The sequence below is a fragment of the Argopecten irradians genome, chromosome 1, assembly GCF_041381155.1.
Source record: "Argopecten irradians isolate NY chromosome 1, Ai_NY, whole genome shotgun sequence".
NCBI classification, from domain to species: Eukaryota; Metazoa; Mollusca; class Bivalvia; order Pectinida; family Pectinidae; genus Argopecten; species Argopecten irradians.
In genome coordinates, this window is record NC_091134.1 from 28,242,855 (window position 1) to 28,257,878 (window position 15,024).

General features: G+C 36.5%; 1 protein-coding gene across 1 annotated transcript in view; it reads right to left on the minus strand.

The window, feature by feature from the left end:
* Positions 1-1,169: 1,169 nt before the first annotated feature.
* LOC138323020 (BLOC-1-related complex subunit 8 homolog) overlaps positions 1,170-15,024 on the minus strand; it is a 29,617-nt gene continuing 15,762 nt past the window's right edge. Inside the window, exons 5-7 of the mRNA XM_069267338.1 lie at positions 12,920-13,027; positions 9,245-9,487; positions 1,170-2,636 (exon numbers count right to left, since the gene is read on the minus strand). Of these exons, the coding sequence (XP_069123439.1) occupies positions 2,561-2,636; positions 9,245-9,487; positions 12,920-13,027 (427 nt within the window). The 3' untranslated portion in view covers positions 1,170-2,560. The remainder of the gene's footprint in view (positions 2,637-9,244; positions 9,488-12,919; positions 13,028-15,024) is intronic.

Below are 15,024 nucleotides of genomic sequence, written 5' to 3' on the forward strand. Positions count from 1 at the left end.
TTCCAATGATAATTAATAGTGCAAAGGGCAAAAACTCCTGAAATAACTTGAATCAAGCTTATTTTTCGAACTTCGAGATAATTTCCAATGCTAATCTACATACAAAGTTTCATTAAACTCGCGATCGGTTCATATTTACTCAGGTTAACGTGTTAACAAGGTCCAATAATAATTATGAGTGCAAAGGGCAGTTGAATGTTGAACTCGTCCGAGATCTTAGTCTACATACGAAGTTTCATTAAGCTCGGTTTATATTTACTCAAGTTATTGTGTTCATGATGTCTAATATTAATAATTATTAGAGCAAAGGGCAATTACTCCTAAAATTACTATCAAATCACGTTTTTGAACGCCTTTAAGATCTTTCCAAATTATTCCAAAGTTTCATTGAGCTCGGTTAATATTTTCTAAAGTTATCTTGTTCACAAGGTCCAATAATAATTACTAACTGGAATGGACAATTACTCTGTAAATTACAGTCGAATCAAGCTTATTTTTGAACTCGTCTGAGATCATTTCAATATAAATCTATATACAAAGAGTCATAAACTCGGTTCGTATTTACTGAAGTTATCGCGTTCACAAAGTCCAATAATAATTATTAGAGCAAAGGTCAATAATTCCTTGAATTACTGTTGAATCAAGCTGATTTTTGAAGTTGTGCGAGGTATTTCTAATGTTAGTCTACATACGAAGTTTCATTAAGATTGGTTTATATTTACTCAAGTTATCGCATTCATAAAGTCCAATGATAAGTATTAGAGCAAAGGTCAATAATTCCTTGAACTACTGTTGAATCAAGCTGATTTTTGAAGTTGTTCGGGGTATTTCTAATGTTAGTCTACATACAAAGTTTCATTAAGCTCAGTTTATATTTCTTCAGTACTTTCTGAAAAAAAAGCGGTAACAAACTAAGATGTTGACTGGTTTGCCAACTTGTTTACAGATCGGTTCTTTAATGCAATATGCACAACTAGGGTCGTAGGGAAACCTTTATATGGAATTTTAGAAAGATCATTTTAGAACTGTTACAGAAATAGCAGTAACAAGAATTGTGAATGGATGGATAAAAAGACACAGAAGATGGAAGATTGAATTATGAAAGACAGGCGATTTGAAAAGTCCACAATCTGATGACGGCGGGCTAAAATACAGACACAATACAAGTAAACAATATAAGTGTAACTTTAATTAAGATAAGTAAAAGCTCAACATACAAACAATATTGTGTAGGCATGTAAAAAGAAAATTGTCAAATTTGTCTCTAGTTAATCAGTCTTTAAAACGATGCAAACACTTCTGACAACACAGTGAAAAAAGTAGACACATACATGCTTGACCAATCAGCGAGTTTGCCGGCTCCGAGTAATATTGGTCCAATCAGTGATATGGTAGCAGTAAGAACAGATAATTTATATCTCTATTTTGACTAGAACCGCATTACAGCTGACAATGCAAGTTAAAAAATATACATTATGAAAAGATTAAAAAAGAATAATGACAGGGTTTTTTTTTTCAAAATTTGTTTCTGAGATAGCCCCTTACCTTTCTAAGGACGGGCAGACGCCATTTTGTTTGAACTCTGCTTGGATACAACACCGGGTACTGATCCCTATATAAAGTGTGTGAATCGACACTTGTGCTCAGTCATGTACATATGCACCTAGCAGTGTATCACCTACTAATACATAAACAAACACCTTACCAGTAAATATGTGAAGGGCTTGTTTTACCAAGCAAACATGTCAACCCCTCTCAGCTATCATTTAGATGTTTCACAAATTGAACCTTCCACACAAATGAATAGAAATCCTAATAATAATCAGTCCACATATATCGTACCCGATGTACTCGACTGGCCAGGTGCACGTGACCACTTGTCCTGAACAAGTAACACTTCCATATATAAGCTATCGAAGGCACACATGGGTACATGTGCATGTAATATTTTATGTTTATTGAAGTGTTTTATTAGTTCATATTTGACATATTTTGGGATCTAGCTGACAATATTACTTCAATGAAACCTTGTCAGGTGTGTGCTGTGTTTACTTTTAGTTTGACAATGTTATCTGCTATTAGAATTTAGAGTTGGTTTACGTTATAATCAAAATGGATCTCGCACATGGAAAGAATGCATGAATTCATTCATTACACAATAACTTTTTATTCAACTGTATAGATCTATCTATGGTTCTTAGAAGCTTTTTTTGAGAAAACATTGAACGTACTAACCATTTTATTCTTATGACACAGCTTTAGGTTACATTTAAATACATCTTTGGTATATAGTACTGTAGATCTGGAGCCGGTCAGGTGTTAGTTGTTGCACCTTGAACAGCGAGTGTTCGACTGATTGCACGTGTGTGTGGTTCACGCACTTTATATAGGGGTCGGTACGCGGTGTTGTATCCAAGTAAAGATAAAACAAAATGGTGACTGCCCATCCTTAGAAACGAATTTTGAAAAAAAAAAATTGAAAAAAAAATCTTTATTTTTTATTTTTTTTTTAATCTCAAACATATATTTTTTGACTTGCATTGTCAGCTTTAAGTTACTGTCAGTTGATAGATCCATATGTTAACGATGTCCCAACAGGTATGTTTGGTGCTGAGGTAGGCGTCATCGGTTCATCCCTGAAATAACAAAGAAGAGATACCAGATGGAGCTAAATAATAATTCATATAATTGTTTTTGTCTGTATGAATTGTTGCTGTTGGGGAAAAAAACAAGTTTAAAAATGAGGCCAGAGTACCTGTATTGCTCACCTGGTTTGTAATGCCAAGTGATGTTCTGAATACAGGTTCATGTTTATTTTATTTTATTTATTTATTTTTTTTTGGGGGGGGGGGGAGGGAGGGGGGTGTTTAGAGCCAAAATTTATACATATTATACATATTCTGTTTCTGTTCCACTTCTATAAAGGATGATCCTGATCAAATTTTGTTACAATCTCTGCAGGACTCTATGACTTGTAGTTATTTAAAGGATTTATCTCTATTTCCCCTATTGGGCCCCGTCCCTCCTGCCCCCAGGGGTCACAGTCAAAATTTATACAAAATCTATTCCCCATCCTCAAGGATGTTTCTGGCCAAATTTACAATCCATCAGAACTCTATGACTAGATGCGATTTAAAAGAAGTGTTGACGGAAGACAGACGCCATGACATAAAACCTAGACAAGAGGCCCATGGGCCTCATCAGTCACTTGAATTTGTTTAGAATAAAACAAAGACATATATATGAACATTATTTATCCTGCAACTGTCCCACATACTGACCGATAACTACTGCCGGATAAACTTATGCTTTATCCGTCAATACAAAATGCTTTATCCGTCAATATGATCATGTGAATTTGTTCCATATCTAACAGAACTTTTTCTAACTTGACCCAGAACTTAAACCTTCCGGTGAATGAAACGTCATTCAGTCCCGCGAAAACGTGATGTCACATTCGCTGGAATGACGTCCTATTTACGATATATAAAAATCTTGTATGGTGGTGTCATCTTTTTCTTGGCTCATGGCAAAGGCACGTATGTATTGTAAAGTAATTCTTTAATGGGTATCTATTGTTTTTTGAGTGTTTTCATTTTGTTTCAGTGATATATCGTGCTGAATAGAATTACGGGTACTATTTGTGAATGCACTTATTTATTTTCTGCAGCAGTTAAAAGGAGTACACTCTCATTTGGTTTAGTGAATGAATCTTTACCTCCGCATCAAACAAGGGTCTCACTTCGAGCGAAACCAAGAAAATAACTCTCAATTTGCTTTCGTTTTGAATGCCACAATGGTTACAGGATAAACAGAATACATGGTTAGTATCTTACAATACAATTTTTATTTTGGTGCTCGATATGGAAAGCCGAGATGACTCTGCAGAGCCTCGTCATCTCGGCTTTCCTAAGTCTCACACCAAGATAAACCTCGTATTGTAAGATACTAACCATGTTCTCTATATACTGGCCCTTGAAGTTGGTCAATGATTTTTAATAAAAATTATAAATTTGACTTTTTAATCTATGAAGATTATCAAATTGCTTCTGTCAAACCTGTGAACTCAAACGATTTAAGATTTAAAGTCATTTTGACCCTATTTGGCCCTACCCCTCTGGTCCCCCAGGGGGTCAGTGAGGACTGATATGGATGTTAAAATACTATATCTCAGACTAATAATTCTAATCAAGTTTGAATCATTTCCTATGAAAATTGAGCAAATAATGTTCATAAATGTATTTTTCATAGATAAACCAAAGTAAATTTGACCCCCTCCCCAGGGGGGAACGCGAGACCCCAGGGTCATATAATTCACAGTTTTCATGAAACATCTTTCCAGCTCGAAAGAGTATTTGATTCTACCATCTCCGTAGAAGATTTTTGAAGTTTTAGCATATTTGCCCCTTTTGGCCCCGCCTCTCTGCCCCCAGGGGGTCGGCCAGGACCAATATGGAAATTATATTAAAATGCTATCTCAGGCTAATAATTCTAAACAAGTTTGACGCATTTCCTATGAAAATTGAGCAAAAAATACTCAACAAGAGGCCCTTGGGCCTTAACGGTCACCTGAGTTCGGATACAGAATGAAACAAAGACATATAAATATACACTATATATTGGCCCATCAGGCCCTTGAAGTCAGTCAGTGATTTTATAAATTTGACTTTTTAATCTATGGTTCCATCGAATCTGTGAATTCAGAAGAAAGATTTTTGAAATTTGTGTCATTTTGACCCGCCCCTCTGGCCCCCTATAGGGGTCAGCTTAAGGACCAATATTGATCAGATGTTAAAATGCTATCTCAGGCTAATAATTCTAATCCAGTTTGACTCATTTCCTTTGAAAACTAAGCAAATAATGTTCATAAATGTGTTTTTCCTATATAAACTTCGTAAATTTGTACCCCTCTATAGAGGGAAACGTGAGACCCCAGGGTCATATAATTCACAATTTTTGTAAAGGACTTTAAGACCTTTCCATCTATGAAGAGTATTTGATTCTACCATATTTGGAATTACAGAAGAAGATTTTTGAAGTTTTAGCCTATTTGACCCCTTTTGGCCCCACCCCTCCCCCTGTCAATTGGTGACCATGGTTATACACACATACATGGTTATACACACATACATGGTTATACACACATACATGGTTATACGCACATACAGCCGCAGACTAACTACATGTATGCTTGGTGTACTAAGCTAGCGAGCGAATGTAAGTAATATGAAGTGTTTTAGATTATATGATATGTATAAACAGTCCATCGCACTTCAATTTGTTTTTGTTTTTTTAACTAAACATGCCGTGGCAAACTGTCACTGCCATCTGACTTTTTGTTGCACGCTTCCGTTTGTTTCTGCAACCTAGTTTTGGAAAAATAAATCATGTTCTATGAAAAGCTTGACTTTGCTCTATTTTTAGAGGAGTATTTTCCTGGTCAAGCTAGGCAACTGACCACCCATATTCTTTGCTGTATGCATTGAAAATGATCTGAAGATTATATCTATGTACAGGATAAGTTTCAATTTCGTAGTCTTTATATTTCATTGGGCGAAACCTACCTTTAAGGCATGTAAGGCATAAATACAGGAGGCCCATGGGCCTGTACGCTCATCTGACTATTAGTACAATACAACATAGTCATTTAAAGATTTTAGCCTGTTTGTTCCTTGTGACCTTTATTGAAGATCAAGTTCATTCATTTGAACAAACTTTGTAGCCCTTCATCCCAGCATTCTACAGGCCAAATATCAGTACCCTGGTCCTTACGGTTATAATGAGAAGAAGTCATTTGAATGAAAATTTATGCATGGCGGACGACAACGGACGGTGCATGATGACAAAGGGTCATCCTGACCCTTCAGGTCAGATGACCTAAAATTTCAAGATGGCTGTCTGTCAGCCATGTTGTTGACCAAACTGCAATTTGCCCAACTAGGGCCCTAGGGAAACCTATACATGTATATTGAATTTGCGACAGATCCCTAAGTTATTTCTGAGAAACAGCGGTAATAATTTTCAAGTATCTAAGATAGTGGCTTGTCAGCCATCTTGTAAACTAATAGGTCTCCAAAAAATAAAAAAAAAATAGGGCCCTTGGGGAACCTACATATGAAAATTGAGAATGATCCCATCAGTACATTTCAAGAAATAGAGGTACTAATATTTGACTATCAAATCTAAGATGGTGGAAATTGCACTAATAATCTTTAACTATCCAAATCCAAGATAGTGGCTTGTTGGCCTGATCTTGTTTATCGATCGGTCCCAAACTGCACTATACACAAAAAGGGCCATAGGGGATCCTACAAATAAAATTTGAGAGAGATCCCTTCAGTACATTCTGAGAAACATAAGTAATAATATTTAACTGCAAAATCCAAGATGCCGGCCATCTTGTTGACCAATTGGTCCCAAAAAACAATATGGGGAACCTACATATGAAATTCGAAACAGATGATTTCAGTACTTTCCAGACGGACGAACAGACAGATGGACAACCTGATTACTATAGGGCACCCGCATCTTAATGCAGAGCCCTAATGATCGAATATGTGTTTATATAAGAGGCCCAAAGGACCTGTTTCGCTCACCTGGTTTGTAATGTCAACAAGAGGCCCATGGGCCTTAACGGTCATCTGACTCATGGCGCAAAACAGTCACAGCTAGTATGAAGTAGTCGTTAACAATTAATATAAGCAATTCAAAGAACATCTTAGTTTAACATGTAAGTTTCTGAAATAGGTAAAGTTCATTTGTTGAGCCCCGCCACTTTGTCCCTAAGAGTCAAATCTGGTTCATTTATATAAAATATGATTCTCTTCCCCCATTGATATTTCACACCAATTATGGTTGTTATTCACTCAAGTGTTAAGGAGAAGTATGATTTTAAAGCCAAATTTCAGTCAAATTACCCCTTCTGAGCCCCTCCCCTCTTTCCCCATTCGTCGAACCTAACTTGTTTATATAAAATATGATTACCCTTTCCCCAATGATGTTTTACACCAAATATGGATGTAATCCTCTCAAGGGTTAGAAGAAGGAGTAGGATTTTAAAACCAAATTTTATCAAAATTCCCCCTTCTGAGCCCTGCCCCTCAACTCATTTATATGAAATATGATTGCATGTCCTTCCCAATGATGTTTTACACCAAATATGGATATAGGAGATAATCCACTAGGGTTAAGGAGGAATAGGATTTTAAAGTCAAATTTTATCAAAGTTCCCCCTTCTGAGCCCTGCCCCTCTGTCCCCAGGGGTCGAATCTAACTTGTTTATATAAAATATAATTGTCCTTCCCAAAAATGTTTCACAACAAATATGGATAAAATCCACTCAAGGATTAAGGAGGAGTAAGATTTTAAAGCAAAATTAAGAAAATTTCCCCTTTTGGGGCCCCACTCCTAAGCCCCTAGGTGTCGGACCAGGCTCATTTATATAAAATATGATTGTCCTTTGCCAATGTTGTTTCACACCAAATATGGATAAAATCCACCATAGAGTTAAGGAGCTAGGAGTAGGATTTTAAATATAAAATTAAGAAATTTTCTCTTTTTGGGGCCCCACTCCTCAGCTTCATGAGGTTGGACCAGGCTCATTTGTACAAAAAATGATTGTCCTTCCCAAATGATGTTTCACACCAAATATGGATGAAATCCATCCAAGGGTGAAGGCCGACCCCAAGAAGAGTAGGATTTTAAAGCTAAAATTAAAAAAATTTCCCCTTTTGGGGTCCCATCCCTCAGCCCTTAGGGGTTGGCGCAGGCTCATTGATATAACATATGATTGCCCTTTCCAAACAATGTTTCAAACCAAATTTGGTTGCCATCCATGCAAGGATGAAGGAGGAGTAGGATTTTAAATCTTAAATTAATAAAATTTCCCCTTTTGGGGCCCCGCCCCTCTGCCCCTAGGGGTCGGACCTTACTCATTGACATAAAATAGGATTGTCCTTCCCCAATGATGTTTCACACTAAATATGGATGTATAATCAACTCAAGGGTTAAGGAAAAGTAGACTTTTGTAAAAATAGTCTTAGGCACAACCTCTAATTTCCCAATTGGGCCCCACTCAATCTGCTCAAGGGGGTCTAAAAGCCAAAATTTATACAAATTTGGTTGCAATCCATGCAGAACTCTATAACTGTAGCTGTGATTTAAAGGATTTCTCTCTATAACCGATATTGGGCCCTGCCCCTCCTGCCCCCAGGGGTTCAAAGCCACAATTCATACAAACTCTGTTTCCCTTCCCCCAAGGATGTTTCTGGCCAAATTTGATTACAATCCATGTAGAGCTCTATGACTATTTAAGCGATTTAAAGGAAATGTTGATGGACCGACGGACGACAGACTAATTAAACTTGACCCCCTCTAAGGGCTAAACGATTATATGACCCCAGGGTCACATAATTCACATTTTTTGTAAAAGACCTTTCTATTTATGAAGAGTATTTGATTCTATCATTTCCAGAATTTCGTAAGAAGATTTTTGAAGTTTAGGCCTATTAGAACCCTTTTGGCCATGCCCTGGAGGGCTGGGATTATATAATTCACAATTTTGCTTGGCCTAATTTGGCGATCAAAGGATTCTGCAAAATTTCAACAAATGTGGTTCAGAGGTTTTGGAGAAGAAGTCCGAAATGAAAATTGTTTATCATTGCACACCGCAGGATGATGGACAAAATAAGATTAGAATGGTTGACCAAAACGCAATTTGCACATCTAGGGCCACAGGGAAACCAACATATGGAATTTGAGACAGATCCCTTCAGTAATTTCTGAGAAATAGCGGTAATAATCTTTAACTATCCAAATCCAAGATGGCGGCTTATCATCGATCGGTCCCAAAATGCAATAAACCCAACTAGGGCCCTAAGGGAACCTACATATGACAATTGAGAAAGATCCCATCAGTGCTTTCCAAGAAATAGCAGTACTAATATTTGACTATCAAATCCAAGATGGCGGAAATAGAGGTAATATTATATATACAGTTTAACTATCAAAAGCATCCTGGGGGCTGCGACCATTTAATTCACAATTTTGGTTGGCCTTTGGCCAGCGAAGGTTCCTGCAAAATTTCAACAAATTTGGTTCAGTGGTTTTGGAGAAAAAGTCGAAAAATATAAATTGTTTATCATTGCATGGCACACGACACACACTGCATGATGACGGGCAAAAGACAATTAGAATAGTCTCAAGTGACCTTATTAAATGGAACTCTAGATGTAACTACACTCACAAAGATTTCTTCACGTCTCTCTGCAAACATTTTGCCTTAGTCCTAGTGTTACTCAGTTTAGATGGAGGAAGGGAGGTTGACCTTGACCTTCGACCTGTAGACGTAGTCGATGTATGAACAGGTGTGTCAAAACTTTGACCCCCAGGACTGCCATTCGTAGGAGAGGAGGGGAGGGACTGTCTTTCTCCAGGGATGCTTCTTTGTTCCTTTGCTGTACCATATATACTAGCTCTCACCTTCTCTCTAAGTGGCAGCATATCATAAAACATGTTACATGACAGATGAACTTTAACCTTAATTGTGGTTTTAGATGTATTCACTATAGGCAGCATCATTGCTAAGATAAATTACAGCCTTAATCATACAAGCCATTTAAAATGGAGGAAGTGTTTACTTCAATAGCTTCAGAAACCGTACTGAAAAAACTAATTAACACTCAATCTATATTTAAATGAGTGATTTCCAACCCTGTTCAATATGTTGCTAATAATAATCTGAAAACAAAATTTATTGAGCTTGAAAAAAATATTTACTCAAGTTGTTGTTCACTCCCCAAAACATCTTGATAATAAACCTGTTTCACCAAGCAAGTTCGTGGAATTTCCATCACCCGCTTTCAGGACATATTGTAGGTAAACTTTTAGTAAATGAAGGGGGCATAATTTGTGTTAAATAATGTCTGCTGAAAGTGACTATTAAACTTAGCTGAGCTTTTAAGGCATTTAACTTTGACACAAACTTTTAAGAAATTCGGTTTACATTTGTTACAATTATTGCACTAGGAATGGCAGAAATTGAAGTTTTTAGTACATCAAAGGGCCATAACTCCACTACATAATGTCGGCCAAAAGTGGCAATTGAACTTGGCCAAGACCTTAAGGCATTTGACCTTGTTACTAAGTTTGAAGAAAATCGGTTCATATTTATTAGAGTTATTGAAAGAAAATGGCAGAAAATGACCTTTTTTCAATTAAATCAAAGGGCCATAGCTCTGCTAATTAAGATCTTCCAAAAGTGGCGATCGAACTTGGCTAAGCCCTTGTTACCAAGTGTTAACAATATAAGTATTAACATTTGTTAGTTATTACACAGAAACTGCAGAAAAATGACATTTGTAGTAAATTAAAGGGTCATAACTCTGATAAATAACATCCGCTGAAAGAGTTGATCGAAGCTGGCCAGGCACTTAAGGCATTCAACTTTGTTACCAAGTTTGAAGAAAATCGGTTAATATTTATTACAGTCATTGTACGGAGGTGGCAGAAAATGACTATTTTTATTAAATCAAAGGGCCATAACTCTGCTAATTAAGATATGCCAAAAGTGTCGTTTGAACTTGGCTAAGCCCTTAAGGCATTTAACTTTGTAACATAGTTTGAAGAAAATCGGTTTACATTTGTTACACTTATTACACGGAAATGGCAGAAAATGACGATTTTAGTAATTCAAAGGGCCATAACTCCGCTAAATAAGGTTCATAGACAGTGGCGATCGAACTTGGCATAGCCCTAAATTATAAGGCATTTAACCTTGTCACCAAGTTTGAAGAAAATTGATTTACCATATTTTCCCTATTAAGAGCGCCTCCTCTAATAAGGGCGCCCCCACGTTTTTTGATGAAAAAAAATCAACTAATTTCATACAATTTATGTGCCAGATTGTGATGATTTGTCTTTGCAGACGCTAAAAAATATTGTTTCACATCAATATGATGCTTAACAGATATCCGATCAGCTTGTATACAAGCACTTAATTTATTGCATTGGACAACTTAGGAATCTTTGCCAAGTGTTTACACATAGAAACTGCGAGAACGTCATGTTTAAAATAAAACGTGTCACTTGAATGCCCCATACACGTGTATGGATGAAGACTAACTGGCAACAACATTTTAGCGATGTCTATACAAGTTTTATGAATACCTACTGTATATCTATGATAAAGGTTCCTGAATATCACGAATGTTATCATTTCTAAGCATTTTATTGTGTGCTCTTGTCAGTAATTCCCATCTGCCACAAAACGAAAGTAGCGATCGAAAGCACCGTCCGCCACTTTGTGTACGCATGGTAAACAAACAGGCTAGCATGAAATGCCAAAATTCTGTGAAACAGAAATATTTAACCAATGTTTAATACTTCTGGTGCATACATTTCTTCATAATTATGTAATTTCAATACTTACTTGACTTCAAAACGTACGTTGGTTATAGTAAGTTTCAGAAAAATACGAAACTAAAAGCAAGAAGACTATAGTCTGTTTCAAAAAAAAATATCTAAAAATGGTCTCAAATAACGGCGCCCCCCTTGGCCATTTACCTGCGCCCGGCGCCCTCATTAGGGAAAATATGGTATAACTCCGCTAAATAAGGTTCATAGACAGTCGCCATCGAACTTGGCCGAGCCCTAAATTATAAGGCATTTAACCTTGTCACCAAGTTTGAAGAAAACTGGTTTACATATGTTACAGTTATTGCACGGAAACAAAGTGTTACAGACAGAGGGACAGACAGACAGACAGGCAGACAAACCAAATTAATATCCTCCATTTCGGAGAAAGCGGGGCATAAAAATAGGTTGCTCTTGAAAGTATTATAAGCCTTGCATTCGATTTCTTAGTCAACTGTATCTTGAAAGTAAGCAGGTTTTGGAAATTAAATAAAACATCTAAAATCTTATTTTATTATATGCATAAATATACATATATATAAATAAATGCATATTTAATCAGATGACCTAAAAAGCATACAATATTCAGCTGACCCTAATGTATCTTCATGCAAAATATTTTGCTTATGACCGAGTGGCTGTAAAACGGCCCAAAGTGATACCCCTCCCTTATTTCTTCAAAGATTTACTTTTAATTTCATGTTAGGCCCCACAGCTCCTGCCTCAGGGTGGGGTTGGGGGTCAGAGTTAGATTTATATAAATTTTGATCCAATTTCCCCCCAAGAAGGTTCTGCATGGTCAAATGTGGTTACATTCAATGTAGATCTCTATGACTATTAGCATCTGAAAGGATTTACCACTGTGTTTCTGGCCAAATTTGGTCAAAATCCAGACAGAACTCTATGGCTAGTAGCAGACAACAAACAATTGCTGCTGCGCAATGACATAAGCTGGGGCCAGGTGAGCTAAGAACGATCCCCCAAATCTACAGGCATTTCTTTCATTAGTTTAGCATTGTTTCATTTAATCCTATTATTTCATGTTTTGTCATCTTTACATTAAAACTTGAATATTTTGAGAATCAATATTACAAAAGACCCACAGATCTTAACCATCAGCTGCGTTCTAAAGCATTACCCAGCAGACACATGATGGCAATTACATTTTATTTCAAAAATCATACTTATATAGTTCATATTGACCACAGAAGGTCTTTATGTCAGAAAATATACATTTGAATAGTGAATTAAACAATGATTATCTCCCTCCAGTCTTACATTTAGTACTGCAAGGGATGTTAATGGGTCAGGACCATCTAACCAACTAACGACGGATGATGCATGATGACAAAACAAAACACTCACTGATGAGTATAACAATAAACACTTAAAAGTCAGTAGATCTATATATATTATAAAAATCATTAATACTATAGGCTAATTAATTTTAATCAACCATCACCTGTACTCTACAATATGGCAAACAGATGCAATTATGTAAACTAACCGTCGATCAAGCTCATAGTTGATCTGCTGTTTCATAAACATTGCATTCTTCAGGAGATCCTGGATGTTCTGGAAGTGTGTGTTACTCTTGTGGAGACCCTTGACAGCACTGAAGAAAAGAACAACACACATAAACCATGAACTAGGATTAATATTTCATCTTGTTTTACTTGATGTTGAACATCACAGAATTTGTAATCAACAAAAAATAGGCACATAGGACTAACAGTCATCTGACTATTATATACTATATAGTTTGTGGTAGCTAACAATTAAGACAATATACAAGGAACTCCTTACTCGAAGATGTAAGTTTCTGATATATTTGATGATTTTGACCATAAGATTTGGTCAAGGTCATTCATTAAAAATTTTTTTTAGTAGTCCTTCATCCAGCATCCTACAGGACCAATATCAGGTCTCCAGGACTCTTAGTTATTCAGAAGAAGTTGTATAAAAGACTTTGACCTTGAATGAAGGTTGACATCATTCATTTGAACAAACTTGAAAGTCCTTCAACACAGCACTCTACAGACTATTGACAAGAAGTTATGTAAAGATTTAAGCCTATTTGACTGCTATGACCATTAATGAATGTCAAAGTCATTTATTTGAACAAACATGGTAGCACTTCATCCTAGCATGCTACAGGCCAAACATCAGTATACCCTGAGCCTTTTGGTTACTGAGACGAAGTGATCTGAATGAAAGTTAAAGCACAATGATGGACGGTGTCCATATATATATGGTATTTAAGATCCGTTCAGCACTTTCTGAGAAATAGCGGTAACAAACTTTAACTATCAAAATCCAAGAATACTCCCTGTCAGCCATCTTGTAGACCGATCGGTCCCAAAATGCAACATGCACAAAAAGGCCCTAGGGGAACCTACATGTGAAATTTGAGAGAGATCCGTTGAGTACTTTCTGAGAAATAGCGGTAACAAACTTTAACTATCAAAATCCAAGATGGCAGCCTGGCGGCCCTCTTGTTGACCGTTTGGTTTCAAAATGCAATATGCACAACTAGGGCCCTAGGAGAACCTACATGTAAAATCTGAGAGAGATACCTTCTGTACTCTCTGAGATATAGTGGTAACAAACTTTAAATATCAAAATCCATGATGAAAGCCTGGCGGCCATCTTGTAGACTGATCGGTCCCAAAATGCAATATGCACAACTAGGGCCCTTAAGGGGAACCTACATGTGAAATTTGAGATAGATCCGTTGACAGTACTTCCTTTGACTAAGTGTTTCCATGGTAACGAAAAATATTCCAACAAGGACATAGTCATTCAGATCCCCCGCCAATGGAGATATCAAAGCTGAAGTAAGTTTGATTGTAGAGACTTATGTGTATGAAAAAAAACAGGAAAAAGGAAGTTGAGCTAAAGAAAGATGGAGTATAATTCAAGTAGAGCGGGGCTGCAATTGTTGAATCAGGTATACAGCCTTGACATTTATATTAGACTGCATACACAAAGATGGGTGGAGTTTTGCAAAGTAACATTTACCATTTACCATGATATTTTCAGCAATGTTTCCATGGTAACGGAAAAAGTGAAAAAAATGAAAACCTAAAAATAGCAAAAGGTACTACTAGACCATAAAAAGAAAAGAATGTGTCTATGAAGTTTCGTGGAAATATCGCTGCTGGTTTTAGAGTTATGCTCCGGAAATGAACCTGCTACAAAAATATGATATTTTCAGCAATGTTTCTATGGTTACAGAAAAAAGCACAAAAAGTGAAAACCTCAAAATAGCAAAAGGCACTACTAGACCATAAGAACAATGTGTCTATGAAGTTTCATGGAAATATCTCTGCCGGTTTCAGAGTTGTGCTCCGGAAACGATTCTTACACAAAAATCTGCCATTTTCAGCAATGTTTCCATGGTTACAGAAAAAAGTACAAAAAGTGAAAACATTAAAATAGCAAAAGGCACTACTAGACCATAAGACCAATGTGTCTATGAAGTTTCGTGGAAACATCTCTTCTGGTTTTAGAGTTATGCTCCGGAAACGAACCTGGTACAAAAATATGATATTTTCAGCAATGTTTCCATGGTTACGAAAAAAATGCAAAAAATGAAAACCTAAAAATAGC